General features: G+C 44.0%; 1 protein-coding gene across 2 annotated transcripts in view; it reads left to right on the top strand.

Moving 5' to 3' along the window:
- DLST (dihydrolipoamide S-succinyltransferase) overlaps positions 1-15,879 on the top strand; it is an 18,834-nt gene extending 2,955 nt beyond the window's left edge. Inside the window, exons 2-15 of one of the 2 annotated variants that reach the window (XM_083504578.1) lie at positions 2,825-2,861; positions 4,210-4,258; positions 4,737-4,792; positions 5,762-5,836; positions 6,143-6,198; positions 6,853-6,964; positions 7,745-7,903; positions 8,179-8,255; positions 9,048-9,145; positions 11,165-11,295; positions 11,797-11,870; positions 12,354-12,437; positions 13,372-13,539; positions 14,597-15,879. In XM_083504578.1, coding sequence (XP_083360704.1) covers positions 2,825-2,861; positions 4,210-4,258; positions 4,737-4,792; positions 5,762-5,836; positions 6,143-6,198; positions 6,853-6,964; positions 7,745-7,903; positions 8,179-8,255; positions 9,048-9,145; positions 11,165-11,295; positions 11,797-11,870; positions 12,354-12,437; positions 13,372-13,539; positions 14,597-14,731 — 1,311 coding nt within the window. In that variant the 3' untranslated portion in view covers positions 14,732-15,879. The remainder of the gene's footprint in view (positions 1-2,824; positions 2,862-4,209; positions 4,259-4,736; positions 4,793-5,761; positions 5,837-6,142; positions 6,199-6,852; positions 6,965-7,744; positions 7,904-8,178; positions 8,256-9,047; positions 9,146-11,164; positions 11,296-11,796; positions 11,871-12,353; positions 12,438-13,371; positions 13,540-14,596) is intronic. The other variant, XM_083504579.1, reaches the window with a different exon arrangement.

Genomic DNA, 15,879 nt, shown 5'->3' with positions numbered 1-15,879 from the left:
CTTCCCTCCCTACGTTAGCTACTTTGGCCTTGAACAAACATATTCCCTGAGACCCAGGAGTTCATCAAAAGATTTAGTTTAGTTCCTGGGAATCATGTATGCATCTTACCCACTACTTTCTAGACTTTGCTTCATCTAGGGCCAGAAAACTTTTTTCTCTTAAAACGATGATATTTCAAGTGAGAAATAAAAAGAACTGACATATGTACACACAAGCATTGGTATGGAATTCGTGTATTCTAAGGGTGGGTGGATGTGTCTGTCATGTTGCATAGAGTAAACATAGCCTTTGATTCAGAATGCCATGTAATCTTGGAAGTTTGGTGTTTGGCATAAAGATTACATGGATAACAACAGGATCTAAGATTGATCAGAACCTTGCCATTTAGATTTGCGTCACCATATCCGCCCCCTCAAACAAACATTTAAGAAGTGTTTTAATGTGTGAATAGCAATGTAGTCATGTTCGTTTTGTTTCTTCTATGATTTGTTGGGATGATATGATGTGATATTAAATGATCTGTTTGTTACTCCTGGTGTGAGTAAAGTTATTTGGTAGAATATAATATATATCACAAGTTTTTGTCACAGCCAAGTGTGACATGAATGCAAGGCTGGTTTCTTCCAATCTTATTTTTGTTACATTTTATAAATTTATATCGAGACTGGTAAGCCATATAATATGAAGCTCCAGTCCCATCAAGGAGTTCTGGTGGGTATACTGAGAAGGATAGAGTAGTAGCCACTACTATTCAGTCTCCTTGTGCTATGCACTGCTTGTTCCATATTTCATGTTGTAAAATATATCTGGGTTGTGACTTTTCTGAACCTAGGAATCTGTGCTGTGCAATCAGGATAATACTGAAAAAAATGAACTCAGTGTAATAGCCAGAAGCTAAAATCATTAGCTGAAAATGAGTTTACAAATTACCATATTTTTCACCCTATAGGACGCACTTTTCCCCCTCCAAAAATGAAGGGGAAATCTGGGTGCGTCCTATGGGGCGAATGCAGGCTTTTGCTGAAGCTTGGAGAGCGAGAGGGGTTGGTGCGCACCGTCCCCTCTCGCTCTCCAGGCTTCAGGAAGACATCCGCAGCCTAGGCAGCCCTGCGGGAGGTCCCGCAGGGATGTCTAGGCTGTGGATAGCAGCCTGCTTCCCGGAGCGTCGGGCGCCCTGAAGCAGAGCGCCCCCCGCGCCAGGCAGACATCCGCAGCGTGGGGAGCCTTGCAGGAGTTCCCCGCAAGGCTCCCCACGCTGCGGATAGCAGCCTGCCGCCCAGCATGAGGGGCGCCCTGAAGCAGAGCGCCCCCGTGCCAGGCAGACATCTGCAGCGTGGGGAGCCTTGCAGGAGTTCCCCGCAAGGCTCCCCACGCTGCGGATAGCAGCCTGCTGCCCAGCGCGAGGGGCGCCCCGAAGCAGAGCGCCCCCCGCGCCAGGTAGACATCTGCAGCGTGGGGAGCCTTGCAGGAGTTCCCCGCAGGGCTCCCCACGCTGCGGATAGCAGCCTGCCGCCCAGCGGGCGGGGTGCCCTGATGCAGAGCACCCCTCGCGCGGGGCAGACATCGGCCAGCCCCACAAGCTCGGGGGACAGCAGGGAGGCGCAGCGCCGCCATCCCGCTGTTCCTTGACCTCGTTCTGTTTCCCCGACCTGCTTTTGGGGGGGAAATAAAGGGATTTTTTTTCCCTTTATTTCCCCCCCAAAAAACTAGGTGCGTCCTATGGGACGGAGCGCCCTATGGGACGAAAAATACGGTATGTAGCTCATCAGAATAGGAATTTCTGCCTCATTACAGTTAATCATGCTACTGTGCTCAGGGAGCTTTATCTAGTCAGTATATGTCCTCTCAGCAATCTTTTGAAGTAAGCTATGATGATTTCCATTTTACTGACATGGGATTGATGCTGTTCGTGGATAAACAAGCATTTGAACTCATGCTTTCCACCTCATCACACTCACTGGGTGATATCCAGCGATGTCATGCACAGAGTAGACCCATTTAAACCAATTGACAAGATTTCAGTGGATCTACTTGTATGACTAGCATTGGCTATCATCCATTTTTTTCATTATATCCCATTGTTTGTACAGGCTTACCTGATGAAATCAAAAGATGAAATCAAAAGCCAGAGGCAGTGCTCACCTTAATTAAACCATTAGGCTTCATAGGAATTCAAATGGGAAGACTATGCATATTAATTGCCTGTAATCGCGAGTTTGATCCTGTTACCCCATTTTGCAATATGTAGCTGTCATACCTCAATATTTAGCCATCATATTATATAAGAGAGAGACATACAAGGTTTCGAGAACCTTTCCCTCTTGCTCATTGAAGTTGCAACCCTCTACACATTTACATGGGAATAAGTCCCATTGAAGTTGGTGGGGCATATTCTAAGTAGGTGCGTAGGATTGCATTGAAGGCTGTGCATTTTGTGAACATAAAGGAGAACTGCAAACAAGCAAAAAATTAATAATGATCTCCTGTATTAAACTTTATGGATGCCTTTTTCCTGTGGATGAAAAATACTTGAAAGCGTAATGCATTCGTTGAGATTCCTGCGTTGCAGGGGGTTGGATGAGATGAACCCCATGGTCACTTTTGGCTCCACAGTTCTGATATTAACTTGGGGCTACTTTCTCTGACAAACTATGGTAGTCACACCTTGCTGATGAGAAGAGGTGTCATTATAGCCTACTGAATCTGAAAACAGTGTATTTATTCTCTACTTTGGAATGTAGAATAGTGTGGAAAGGTGACTCTGCCTTGAGTTACTCATGACTTATTTTTTTGTATTGGTGATTGTATAATATTTCTCTTCAGCAGGGGAACTGTCCACAGGGGAAACATTCGCTCTCTGGTGAGTTGATGATGATGATGATGATGATGATGATTATTAGGTGTCTTTTATTATTATTAGGTGTCTTGTCTGTTTCATAATCACCGTGACAAGGGAAATCTAATGAAAACCTGGTTAAAAACTATAGTACATTCATACTTTTTTCTTTAAAGCCACAAGTGGTTTTAAAAGTAGTTAAAGATTAAAGAAACAGAGAGATGAATTCCATGTTTACCTATGATATGTTAAAACAAGCTATGTAGCATAAATGACCAGCTCGCTCAACCAACAGATTTGTGTACAAATTAGAATATTTGAAAATGACCATAATACAGAGTCAGCATAACCACCAATGAACTCCATTTTTAACCTTCCTTGGCAGCTCCCACATTAAAGGATAGATAAATGATTCCTGTTTCCTGCCCAGATACTCAGGATATGTAGGTGGATGAGTAGGTGGACAGTATTTTTAACCTACACCAATTTGATAAGTTTGAAAAAGTAGAGGTGCTCTGATGCATTTCCCATTCACTTAAGGGGGTTTGTGCAAAAGGAGTTCTGTATGAATTATGTTCGAAATACATAATTTAGAGAACTGTAGGTTGCCTTGCAAGAGATCTTAGAGGTGATTTTGATGTAACTTTTTGGCTCAGATAATAAGATGATCCCAAGCGCCCAAACACATTGAAACTCACATCAGAATAAGTTAGCCCACATGACTTTACAGGGAGAATTTCTAAGATGGATCCAATAAGTATTTGGAGTCTTGTTCATGATGATTGTTCTGGAAAAAAGACTCTTGGGATCGCCCATTCTGGCATAATCTGACACTGTATAAATTATTTTAGGAACGCTGTGCAATTAATTGGAATTTATTGAGCACTTCCCAAAAAATGGCTCCTTTTAGAAATCATATGTTGTAAACATATTTGTTCTTTATCAAAAAAAAGGGAAGGAGCACAGGGTATGCAAATTTTTCTAAACATTTCTCCCCAGATGCAGATGAATTGAATGATTCTGGATGTTGTGGTGGTAGAGGAAATGCTACAAAATAAATTAAATGAATTCAGAGATCTTGTGTTAGTGTCTTTTCCATTTCTTGATAGATATTAATTTTGCCCACCTCACTGGCCAACACTTAGCTTTCGGATACTGGGGCTGCTATTAATCCTTTATAAAAAAACAGATAAAGGACTAAGTTGTTGAGGACTAGGATAATGGTGTGGAGACTTTTGCATGCCAATGATAATTGACAGCTGCTATTTTTACCTTTGTAACATTTATTAAACAAATTTGTCTTAGTACACGTTACTGTAATAAGTGATATAATGTAAACAGATTTCTGATTGAAGTGCTTTCTGCTTTACAGGTGTCTCTCGATGCCAGGGGTTAGCTTATGCCAATAGCAGGAAGCATTTGTAAGTATTCAACTGTATATAAATGTAAATAGTCAATATGTTGTGACTATTTGCATGGATTGAGAGTAGCTGCTACAACCCCAGTTCCTAGTTACAGTATTGTCAGAGAGGGGTAGCTGCATTCTCTGTGTCCAAATTATCCCAGACCAGAGTAATCCACATTCTGCACCAAGAGTAGAAGAATTCTTGAACTGTATAAATTACCTGATTTGAATCAATTTATATATTTGCATATTTTGCATAATTTGTTCTGGAGGGGGGAACAAGCTAGGTAGAATCCCAGAAATATGATCTTCCTTGATTGTTGAATGCCTCGAAATAGACTCCCTTAGGTGCTGTGCAGAATGTCATCTGCCCCGATGAGCATGTTAATTGTCAGGGCTGCTGACTGACAACCCAGTCAAGTCAGGCCAACAGATGCAAAATCTGTACTGCTTCTTGCTGGCCTTTAGTTGATCTCTTGTTTCTTGCTCTCCAGGGTAAATGGCTCCCGTGTGTTCACTGTCCGTTATTTCAGAACCACCACAGTGTGCAGTAAGTACCTGAGATGACTGCAACTGGGGGGAGGAGGCCTTCTCTGCCTGCACATTCCCTTCCAACCTTGTTCCTCAACTGATTCTTAGTCTAAACTAAGGAGTACAAAATGCAGGAATACAAAGTAATAGACTGGAATTGTGTTTTTTCTTTGTCATACTACAGGTGGTTTTGATGTAGTGTAGGTTGGACTCTGGTATATTATGTCCCTTACTGGTCGCTCCCCCCCCCCCAAGTGTCTCAGTTGAAGCATGGTTATTAGCATGTCACCTGTGTAAAAGATGCTCTGCAAAATAATATAAACTAAAAAAAAGCCTGTTCCTTGTCCTGAGAAGCTTATGATTTGTTTCAACAGTTTGGGAAATAATAGAGAGGCAAGAGTAAGTATATAAATATGTCCTGAATCTACTGCAAAATGACCCCAATGTTCTACTTTTATGGAAGAGGGAGAACATTCTACCTGAGGAGGCAGATTTTAAGGGGAAAGGAGAGATGACACTGTTCTGGTTTCCACGTAATGCTAAACCACGACTTGTTAAACTATAACTTAGCCTTAGGTGTGAGTCCAGCCCAGCAGCTTCTGTGGTTTACTGCCAACAAACAACAGTCTAAAGCCATTGGCTTACAGACCTTGGTTTCTTTCAGTTAAGTTTAGTGTGCTGTGTGAACCCAGCTCCCTTCCTTAACCATGGTTTGCTTGACCACCTCACCCCAAATGCTCATCAAAGACACAAGGCAAGAGCAGCTGGGAAACAAATCAAACTTCAGAGAAGAAAACCACGGTTTGTTTTATCATCTGTGGGACGACAAACCATGGCTTGTGTGTGAATAGGTCAGTGTAGATGCTCTCGGAGGTGTTTCTAGATATAAGAGGTTTCTAAGAATGGTGTTTGTCCATAGACATTCCAGAATCTAAAATGACTGAATATGAAGGCTTTTACTACATGCAGATATACATTTCTTCTACAGGGGAAGAAGTTGTTACAGTGAACACACCAGCATTTGCAGAATCAGTCACAGAGGGAGATGTCAGGTGGGAGAAAGGTAAGAGGCAGCTTTTTTGTCTTCTATGGTTTTCTTGGTCTGTTGTGGGAATACACTAAAGTCGTCATTGGTGAAAGGAGCTCTGGACACACTTATTCGATAGGTGAAAATTGACCAAACTAATTAAAGATTGAAAGGTCAATGTAAGTCCTCTATGAGGTATGTAATGTCCAGACCCTTATTATGATCTTGCAAGTCCTCCGGCATATATGTAAGAATTGAGACTCTCTGCGAGGCATTGATGTGAGCTTTAAGAAAATGAGCTTTAAGAGTTCCCTTACTTAGGGTGGTTCTTTTCATTTTTAGCTGTGGGTGACACAGTAGGAGAAGATGAAGTGGTATGTGAGATTGAAACAGACAAGGTAAACGTCCTATTTTTCTTGTATAATTAGAAACGCCAGATGATGTATTCAGTTATGCGTGGTGTGTGGAAAATAGAGAAAATGCCAATTGTAGGAATCAGGATGCCCGACTAGATAGGCCTTTTGGCCTGATTCAGCAATGTTGCTCTTATGGGGTAGTTTCTTGATGCTCTCCAGAGTGGAGGTGGGTAAGCTAAAGACAACAGAAGATCACAAAACCTGGGCAAGGGGCACTCTTCTAGCTTTTGACTCGAAAAACTTGCTTGTTTTCAACTATGCCTGCTGGGAGCTTGCATGTCCTCCACCATTCTCAGATTGAGAGTGAATCAGTTTTTATACTGGAGAGGGAGAGGCTTATTAGTAAATGCCATACCACTGGCATCCTCTGGGGGCTCTGGACTTAACAAGCAGTACAGTTGATACAAATAAATAACTGTACTGTTCCTTCTTGTGATGAAATGCAGAGTTGATTTCCAGTGAAATATGTATACCCCCAAGATGTAATATCTCCATGATGCTGTTTCTTTGCATGATTTCTGCAGAAAGGCCAATCCCACTCACGTATCATTCATTCCTCTTCAAGGGATAGTCCCATTTACTTAACATATTTTCTTTTGATGATTAGAGGAGAGCTCATTTGTGTTTTATCTGCAGACATCTGTGCAGGTTCCAGCTCCGGCAGCTGGCGTAATTGAAGCACTTCTAGTTCCTGATGGGGGGAAAGTGGAAGGAGGTACACCTTTGTTTAAACTCAGGAAAACCGGAGGTAAGTTGGGACCAGCCATGTCTGTTTCTTACACTGCCACAGCTGCGACAATGATGGGCTTTGCTGCAAAAATAAAGAATCCGTATCTGAATGCTGTAACTAGACTGAATTGTCCAAATTCAACTTGACTTGCGTAATTTGGCAGGGGAAAAAATCACAGTAATTCCCTGCAAAATTTTATGGGCGATGTGTAAAAATATAAGGGTTTGTGATTTATTGAAAGATAGATAGATAGAAAGAGGCAGGTTCTTTGAGGAGGGGTGGAATGTGGGAACAGGTGACTCATGCAGTTACTACATTTGTTCCCATGGAAGCACTACACTGAGGAACCCTGCTCTAGACTCTTGTCAGTCAGCCCTTAGTAAATGTTAGACCTGGGAACAGGGCCTCAGTTGCTAATCTCAAAGCCTCGAGCAAATTAGTGTGGGTATACACAATGCCAGATGCAACCTGGTAGCAAACCATTTTAAGGCTTTAAAGGTCGCCACCAGCACTTTCGGTTAGTTTCCAAACTCAGCTTTTAAAAGAACCTAATCTATGGAACTTGCTGCCTCCTGAGCCCGCTGTGCATAGCTATATCATTTCACAAGTTTATTTTCTGGGTGCTAGCAGCCAATGAGACAAGTGAGCGTCGTCTTATTATACTAATATGGGCTCCTGACTCAAAAGGGTACTTTTCTCAAAGATACTGAAAGAGCCTGCTTGGATGGTCTGTGGAAAAAATGCACCTCTTGGATTCTGTCTGCCTGTGCAACTGCTTTTCTCAATTCTTCTGTTTAGCTGCACCTGCCAAGGCCAAACCAGCAGCAGCCCCTGCACCAGAACCGGCAGCGCCTCCTCCTCCTCCTCCTGCAGCAGCACCTGCCCCTGCAGCACAGATTCCCACTACGATGCCTCCAGTGCCCCCTGTGTCATCACTCCCTGTGGATTCTAAACCAGGTGAGACCAAGACCATCTCTAATCCCCCTTAACCAACCTCCTTCCACCTGCATAAGCAGGGAGTTATTCCGAACTGGAGACTGCAGAACTGCCCACAGGAGAGTGTTAAAGAACGTCCGCCTTGCTACCTAGCATGCATTAGGTATCATCTCCCAAATGCGTATTTCATCTCTACTTCAGATAGCCTTCGTGTTCATCCATTGCTTGCCAGGACATAAACCTTCTTCTCTCAGTCCCTTGACACATTTCTCTCCCCACCCCCCATTTTCTTTCAGTTTCTGCAGTAAAGCCAGCTGCAGCTGCTCCTGTGGCGGAACCCGGGGTCAGCAAAGGAGCCAGAGTGGAGCAAAGGGTAATTGGAAACTTCTTGCGCCTATGGGGCAGTGGATGAGGGTGATTGAGGCCGAGTGGGGACCATTCTTTTGCCTGAAAAACCTCCAGTCTAAGCCTCATGAGATGCAGTAGTCAAGTTGTGTTGTACAGTGGTACCTCGGGTTACATACGCTTCAGGTTACATACGCTTCAGGTTACTTCTTGCTGGCCTTTAGTTGATCTCCACTAATCCATAAATACTACCTCGGGTTAAGAACTTTGCTTCAGGATGAGAAATTGTGCTCTGGCGGCGCGGCGGCAGCGGGAGGCCCCATTAGCTAAAGTGGTGCTTCAGGTTAAGAACAGTTTCAGGTTAAAAACAGACCCCCAGAACAAATTAAGTTCTTAACCCGAGGTACCACTGTACTATTCTGTGAGCAGTGGCTGAATACAGCAAAGTTTTTAGCTCATGAGCACTGCCTTTCCTACTTGTGTTATTCCTGGTAGTGATAGTCAACAATGTGAATCCTTGTCAACGTCAGTTTGCAAAACTACCTTTCCCCCATTACAGACAAACCTCGGTTGTTGAACGTAATCCGTTCCAGAAACCCGTTCAGCTTCCGAAATGTTTGACAACAGAGGTGTGGCTTCTGATTGGTTGCAGGAGCTTCCTGCACCGAAGCGGAAGCCGTGTCGGACATTTGGGTTCCGAAAAATGTTTGGAAATCGGAGCATTTACTTCAGGGTTTTTGGCGTTTGGGAGCTGAAATGTTCCAAAACGGAGGCATTCGGGATCTGAGGTTTGATTATATCTCTTTTTGTTCCACTTCAGGTGAAAATGAACAGGATGCGTCAACGCATTGCTCAGCGCCTGAAAGAGGCTCAAAATACATGTGCCATGCTGACTACCTTCAATGAAATTGATATGAGGTAAGGACCATATCTTCAGTATGTGCAGGTAAGCCAAGATCTTTCCGTGTTGCACTAAGAACAGGAACTTTGGCTCATTGGTGTGCATTGATCTTGTATGTTTTGTCCTGGGATGAAGTGGATTTAGCCAGCTCCTTGGTTGTATAGAGTTGAGGCTGTTTCTAAGCAAGGACTCAGCTGTGCAACCAGCCGAAAGGCAGGTCCTGGAGCTCTCGCCCAGCCTTAGCATCTCTCCTTGGCAGTTGGAGAACCAACTGTGTTCCATGAAGTGCATTTGTGGGCTGAGCACTAATGGATTTGGGGAGGGGGAAGCTTATGTTTCAGCACATTAAGGAAAATGGTGCCCAAATCAAATTGCTCTATGAAATCCTATCCTGCTTCTTAAGACAAAACACGTAAATATTTGGTGCTTGGAATAATAAGGTTGGCAAAATAATCGTGATTGGAGAGGAAATGCTGCAACTTACCTCATTTTAGAGGCTAATGGAGGTGTCGCTTTACTCTGGCCTTGGGCTCTTGTTGCAGTCAGTAATCTGCTTTGGATTGATTGTCCCCCGACTTGCAAGGGCTTAGGCCAAGGCCTTATGCCTCCCCACTGGGTGTCAGTGTCTGCTGTAAAGGCTTCTCATGATGGCTTCCTCCCCTCAAACCCTTGTATCTTGGGAGGCGGTAATGTCTTTGGACGGTAATCCTAGCTCTAAACAAGATTAGGCAAAGGAAAACAAACAGTCTAAACCCAAAGGGGCACTTGTGCTTGCTAAAAACTGCCTCTCTAAAGCCATATTGTCTGGGAGGGGGAAGATGAAGGCTATTACTTCAATGCCTGCCTAGAATTGTCAAGACAAAGCTGTTCTGTTCAATTTGGGTAGCTGGCCTCTGTTCCAGTAAGTGAATGATGGTAACTGCTACTTTCTGTACTCTGATTGAGGGCATTTTAGAGTCATTGCATCTTGCAACGTACATAGTCCCGAAATCATGTGCTTGTTAAGTGTGGCCAAACGAACAGGAGACATGGTTTACTTTTTAGATAGTCATAAACAAAAACGAGGGTCAAATTCTGTCAGGATGGATGGAGCCTGCTGGAGGCACAAGGTCCCCACTCATTTCCCATTATGCTTATTTTGAAGTTTGCTTTCACTGTGTCAATACTGAACCCAAGAGACCACTAACCTGTCTACTCAGGCTTTGTGGAGCTCTCCAAGGTGTTGGGAAGATGTATTCTGTACTCTCATTGGCCAAACATGTGCCTATTGGAAGCCTTCAGACAAGATATGAGCATTCTGCCCCTTTATGATCACTAGGAACTGGTATTAAGAGGCATACTGCTTTCTGTTACTGGAAGCAGTAGATAGCTGTCATAGTTAGCTTTATCTCATCCTCTTTTAAAGCCATCAGGTCCTCACTGACATCTCGTGAGTGTGAAGTCCATAGTTTTGCTACGTGCACTGTGAAGAAGTTCCTTCTTCTAAATCTCCCAACATTTTAGTTTCATTGTATGACTCTGTAGCTCTAGCGCAGCAGTGAAGAACCTATAACCAGCAGGCAAATCTAATATTTTATTCCTCCTTTGACCAGATGTGTGGTGGTTGTCCCCATAATTTAAATATCTATAGGAATTTTAAAGTGCCTGAAAGCTCATCATCACATGGGGATACTTTGAACAGCCATATGCATTTCAGCATAGTATGCAGTAGCTTGCTTTGGTGACACCCTGAGGGTAACATTAGTAATGGTTGTAAAGTAATGGCTGTTGTAAACTTTGTGGAGGGAGAGAAAATACTCCTGATATACTTCTCAGAGATCAGCCAGTCTATACTGCAGTGAAACTCTTTGTTGAAACTCTGATAACATTTCTTTTTTAAAAAAATATTAATAAATTGCAAGCCACTTTTGAAATAAGGGTTGAGCCACAAAGTAACTCTAGTCAGGAATGTGCTGCAGATCTGGTGCTTAAGTAGATACAGGAAGCAAGAACTTTCCTTTTCCTAGTAGTAAATGTTCTTCTGGTGGCTTTTTCAGTAACATCCAGGAAATGAGAGCCCGGCACAGGGACAACTTCCTGAAGAAGCACAATATGAAACTTGGCTTTATGTCTGCCTTCGTGAAAGCTGCAGCCTTTGCCTTGCAAGAGCAGCCTGTTGTAAATGGAGGTGAGAACAATGGGGCAGTGTTTCTGAGATGCCTGAGTGTCATGAGCAAGCCTCTGTGGAAGGTAGTACTATCAGACCTTATGATGAAGTCTCTGCACTTGTGCAAAGAAAAGCAACTGTGTTGTGACAAACCCTTTCATAGTGAAAGGATATTCACTTGGGCAGAAGTTGGTCTATGGAAAGAAATTGCATGCCCAACTCCTGCTGTTTCTTACCTTTTCCGTGCGTCTGTGTAAATGAGACAAGACTGCCTATTCCTCCAAACACACAGGACTTGAAGGAAAGAGAAAAGGTCAAGGCACTTGCTCCTTGCAAGGTGGTGACTGGCGGAAGCCTCGTGTTTCCTTTACACTTGGCAGATCAGCTTCCCTCCATTACTAATTTTTAGTGAATGGAAGGAAGCGATGGACTAAATCAATAAAGCTTGATTTTTGCTCCTGATTAGAGCTTTGACTCGTGATGCTGCTGTATGTAATAGCCTACTTTTCTTTCTCCATCTAGTGATAGACGATACTACCAAAGAGATTGTGTACAGGGAATATGTGGATATCAGTGTTGCAGTGGCGACTCCTAGGGTATGTATTGTGGGAACATGTATCTGGCTGATGCATGGGACATCATTTGGTTTGGTGTTCAGCTGTAAGAAATGAAAATTCAGAGGCAAGCTTCTTGGCTTTGTCTAATCCTACAGCAGGGGAGGGTGCTTGTTCTTGTCCAAACTTCCAGGGTGGCATGGGGGATCAGTCATAGGCCTAGTGAGATACAGAGGTCATCAAATTTGACTGGGGAGGGGGTAGAGGAAGTAAGTCCCCCAATCCTGTTTTAGATACACCCATTGGCGCCAGCTCCTAAGGGCCAAGGGAGTTCCACCCCCTCAATGTTCAGAGGGTGTTCAGCTCCGTCCCCTGGCTCCTCAAGATGTTGGGCTGCCTCAATCAGTTAGAGAAGATGGTACCTCTGGATACACAGCTCTGTCCAGTGATGGCTTGCTCTATATTTGGCTCTTGTTGTCATGTTATGTATGTTGTGTTTGACTCAGAGATCTTTGTTTCTTTCAGGGTCTTGTGGTCCCTGTAATCAGAAACGTAGAAACAATGAACTTTGCTGACATTGAGCGAGCAATCAATGAGCTGGGGGAAAAGGTAATGTTTCGAGTGTAAAGGGTTCTCAAGGGTGAAAACCAGACACGCATCTTTCTTAAGGAGAATCAGAAGGGGGAAAGGGGAGTGTGACTAAGACAGTGGCAGGATGAAGGTTCTGGTTCAGTAATTTGACAAAAAGCTAAAGCCAACTGCAGTCTCTCCACTTCAAGAAGCCTTAAAATTCCAGGTCCATATATATATCTAGCATTCAGTGCTCTGTGATACATCACCTGAAAACACTTGGCCGTTCTGACTAATAGATGTTGATCGACAAGTTTTCTGGAAGACAAATCTAACTTTTAAAAAAGTGATCTAAACTAGTAGCCATCTCCATATCTGGTTGCAGTTCAAGAAAAAAACATATTGTTTATGGTAAATTTGCAAATAACATGAAACAGACTGGATTCAAGTTTGTCAACAGTAATGGGGAGGGTGTTCTCAAGGAAGCATATTGTGGGGGGAGACCGAAACTCATTCTGCTGTGCCTTAAAGACATAGCACTTTATATGGTGGCACAGTGATGATAGTCCCTTCCATTGTATTGGAACCAAGTGTACCTGTATTCCTTTTTTTTTTTTACACCCATAAATAATATGTTGGACATTGCTGTGGCAAAATAGGAACAACTCAATTTATTCTTATCCTTCTTAGAATTGCCATGTGTCGAAAAAGGTACATTCTGTTAGTCTTAAGCTACCCCAGCAAAAATCTAGCTATTGCTCTCTGTCTTGTGCTTTGATCAATCTGAATTTGATAGCACCCTCAACCTTGAAGATATTTATATGAACTTCAAAGGACTCCCCCTGTAACCTCAATATTTTCACTAGTCATTGGGGATTCTCAGATAACGTCTTGCCTTTGCTTAGTGTGGGGAGCTTTCTGAGGTGTTCACATGCTAGTGATACTGAGTATTTCTCTCCCCCCCCCCCTTCAGGCCCGCAAGAATGAGCTTGCCATTGAGGATATGGATGGCGGTACATTCACCATCAGTAACGGCGGTGTATTTGGATCCCTGTTTGGGACGCCCATCATCAACCCCCCTCAGTCTGCTATCTTGGGCATGCATGGCATCTTTGAAAGGCCTGTTGCTGTTGGAGGCAAGGTATGTACTGTATGGAAGGTTAAGGGGCTTAATGGGGCTTTTAAACGTTACCTTAGCCGCTGGCAAGCCACTTTTCTGTAACTGGCTCCTGCACAGTTGAGATGACATGTAAATGACCAGGCTAGGTAGATAAGTCAATATAATATTATTATTATTATTGTTATTGTTATTGTTATTGTTATTCTTATTGTTATTTTATTATGCCGCCCACCTGACTGGGTTGCCTCAGCCATTCTGGGGGCTTCCAGAAAAATATCAAAACCCAATATAACATCAGATATTAAAAACTTGCCTATACAGGCCTGCCTTCAGTGTCATATAGTTGCTTCTGTCCCTTGACATTGATGGCTGGGTGTTCCACAGGGCGGGCGCCACTACCGAGAAGGCCCTCTGCTAGCTTCTGTGTAACTTAAATGTTACACAATGAGGGAAATGCCAGAAGACCCTCGGAGCAGGACCTCATTGTCTAGGCTGAATGATGGGGTGGAGATGCTGCTTCAGGCAGCATCTTCCAGATGGCTAGAGTAATGTTTAAACGGGACCTTCCGTCTAGTAAAATAGAACCATAAAATTGTGGAGTTGGAAGTGACCCTGGGGGTCATCTAGTCCACCTCCCTGCATTGCAGGAATATGCTGCTGCCCCATACAGGGATTAAACCTGCAGCCTTGGCATTATCAACACCACACTCTGATCAACTGTCCAGTCTGATGATGGAGGAGAAGGAAGTGGATCAGGCTGAACTAGGAGCCCTGGCAAGTGCAGCAGAAAAGGACCAACTGGAAGTTTTGACCGCTGTAAAATTATTCTGAGAAGATAGGGGAGTATTCTGGGTTCGAATTAGAGGGTGAATGTGTGGGGGAAAGGTTTGAAGAGTTTGTGTCAAATTATTAAGACATAAGAAAACTCCAGCTTGGGGGTATCCCAAACAGGTTTCACTTTCTTAGTTATGCAGGGCGCATGTAACTTGAAATGTAACTTGCTTAGGCTTTGCGGTACAGCGCCAAGTTGATTACAAAAGAAAATGTTCAGCTTAACAGTCTCTTTTTTCTTCCTTAGGTTGAGGTGCGCCCAATGATGTATGTGGCCCTGACGTACGACCACCGGTTGATTGATGGCAGAGAGGCGGTGACTTTCCTGCGCAAGATCAAGGCTGTGGTGGAAGATCCTCGTGTGCTGCTGCTTGACCTGTAAAGAACAGCAGCCCCCACCTGCCCCATCCAGTAGAGCAAGGACGCAGCAGCAGCAGCAGCAGATGGAACAGAGGACATTCAGGAATCAGCAGGGCTTCATTCCAGTCATCTCCTTCCCCTAGTGGCAGGAGGTGCTTTGAAAGGAACCCCCGAGGGTAGTGTGCCACCCACCTTTCCTGCCTCTTCCAAAGATGGTTCATTTTCTTCCCAGGGCAGACAAGCAGGTGTCATTACCTGTTCAGATGTAACCTACCATTTCCCCTCTTCTTGCTCCAAACAGACATAGCCTCATCTCTCTCTCTCCCTCTCGATCTTATGGGAACAGAAGCTGCCTGCTGTTTAGCTAGAGCTTCCCTCCTGAGCAGCTCTTGCACAGAAACTCAGCTTTAATTCAGTATCATGGCGGCAGCTGTTGGAGGGGAAAGGCTGGTCTCTGCTCCACTTGAAGGCTCTAGATCTTTGGAACAGCGAAGCTAGCCTGAGGCCCTCTAGGGCGATTCAGTTGCTGTGCCTGATCTTACATGCCTCCAGTAACAGAGAGTAAATCTGCACTCCAGCCACCTTGTGGGTTTTTTGACCTTAACGGGATGAGGCACTCGCAGGGGTTACTGCCTCCCCAGCCATTATCTAGATCCTCTCCTAGTAGTGAGGGGCAGTTCTAAGGATTGTTTTCAGGGACCTTCCTCTGCCTCATCCCTTCCCAAGCAAGGAAGTGGCAGTAGCAGCTCTCTCCCTCTCCCACTTGGAAGTTGTTTCTTTCGTTCTAAGCCTCTGGTAGGGCAGAATGGGTGTCCCATCTCGCTGTCAGGTCCAGTTCAAGTTGACTGGCTGCTGGGGATTAGGGGGAGATGGCAACCTTCGGTGGCTGTCCTACGTTCCATCTAATCCTCATTGAATGGTTTTATCAACTTCGTGACTGCAATGGTATGGTAATGTAGGTTGGGACTAGGTTGTCTTGTGTGGCATGTATCCTAGCCTAAGGCTTGCTGGTTCATGGGGACATATCCTTAGTACAATAGCGTGCACATATATTGTTGAGTGAGAGGGTTGCTAGTGCCTGCAGGGTTTATTACTCTTGTTCGCCGCACAGAACTTGTAATTAAAGTATTTAACATGACAGATTTTAAACAAAATAAAACAAGGAAATTA

This window comes from Podarcis liolepis (genome assembly GCF_965112155.1).
Source record: "Podarcis liolepis genome assembly, chromosome: 1".
Lineage (NCBI taxonomy): Eukaryota > Metazoa > Chordata > Lepidosauria > Squamata > Lacertidae > Podarcis > Podarcis liolepis.
This window is presented reverse-complemented; position numbering and strand designations above follow the sequence as displayed.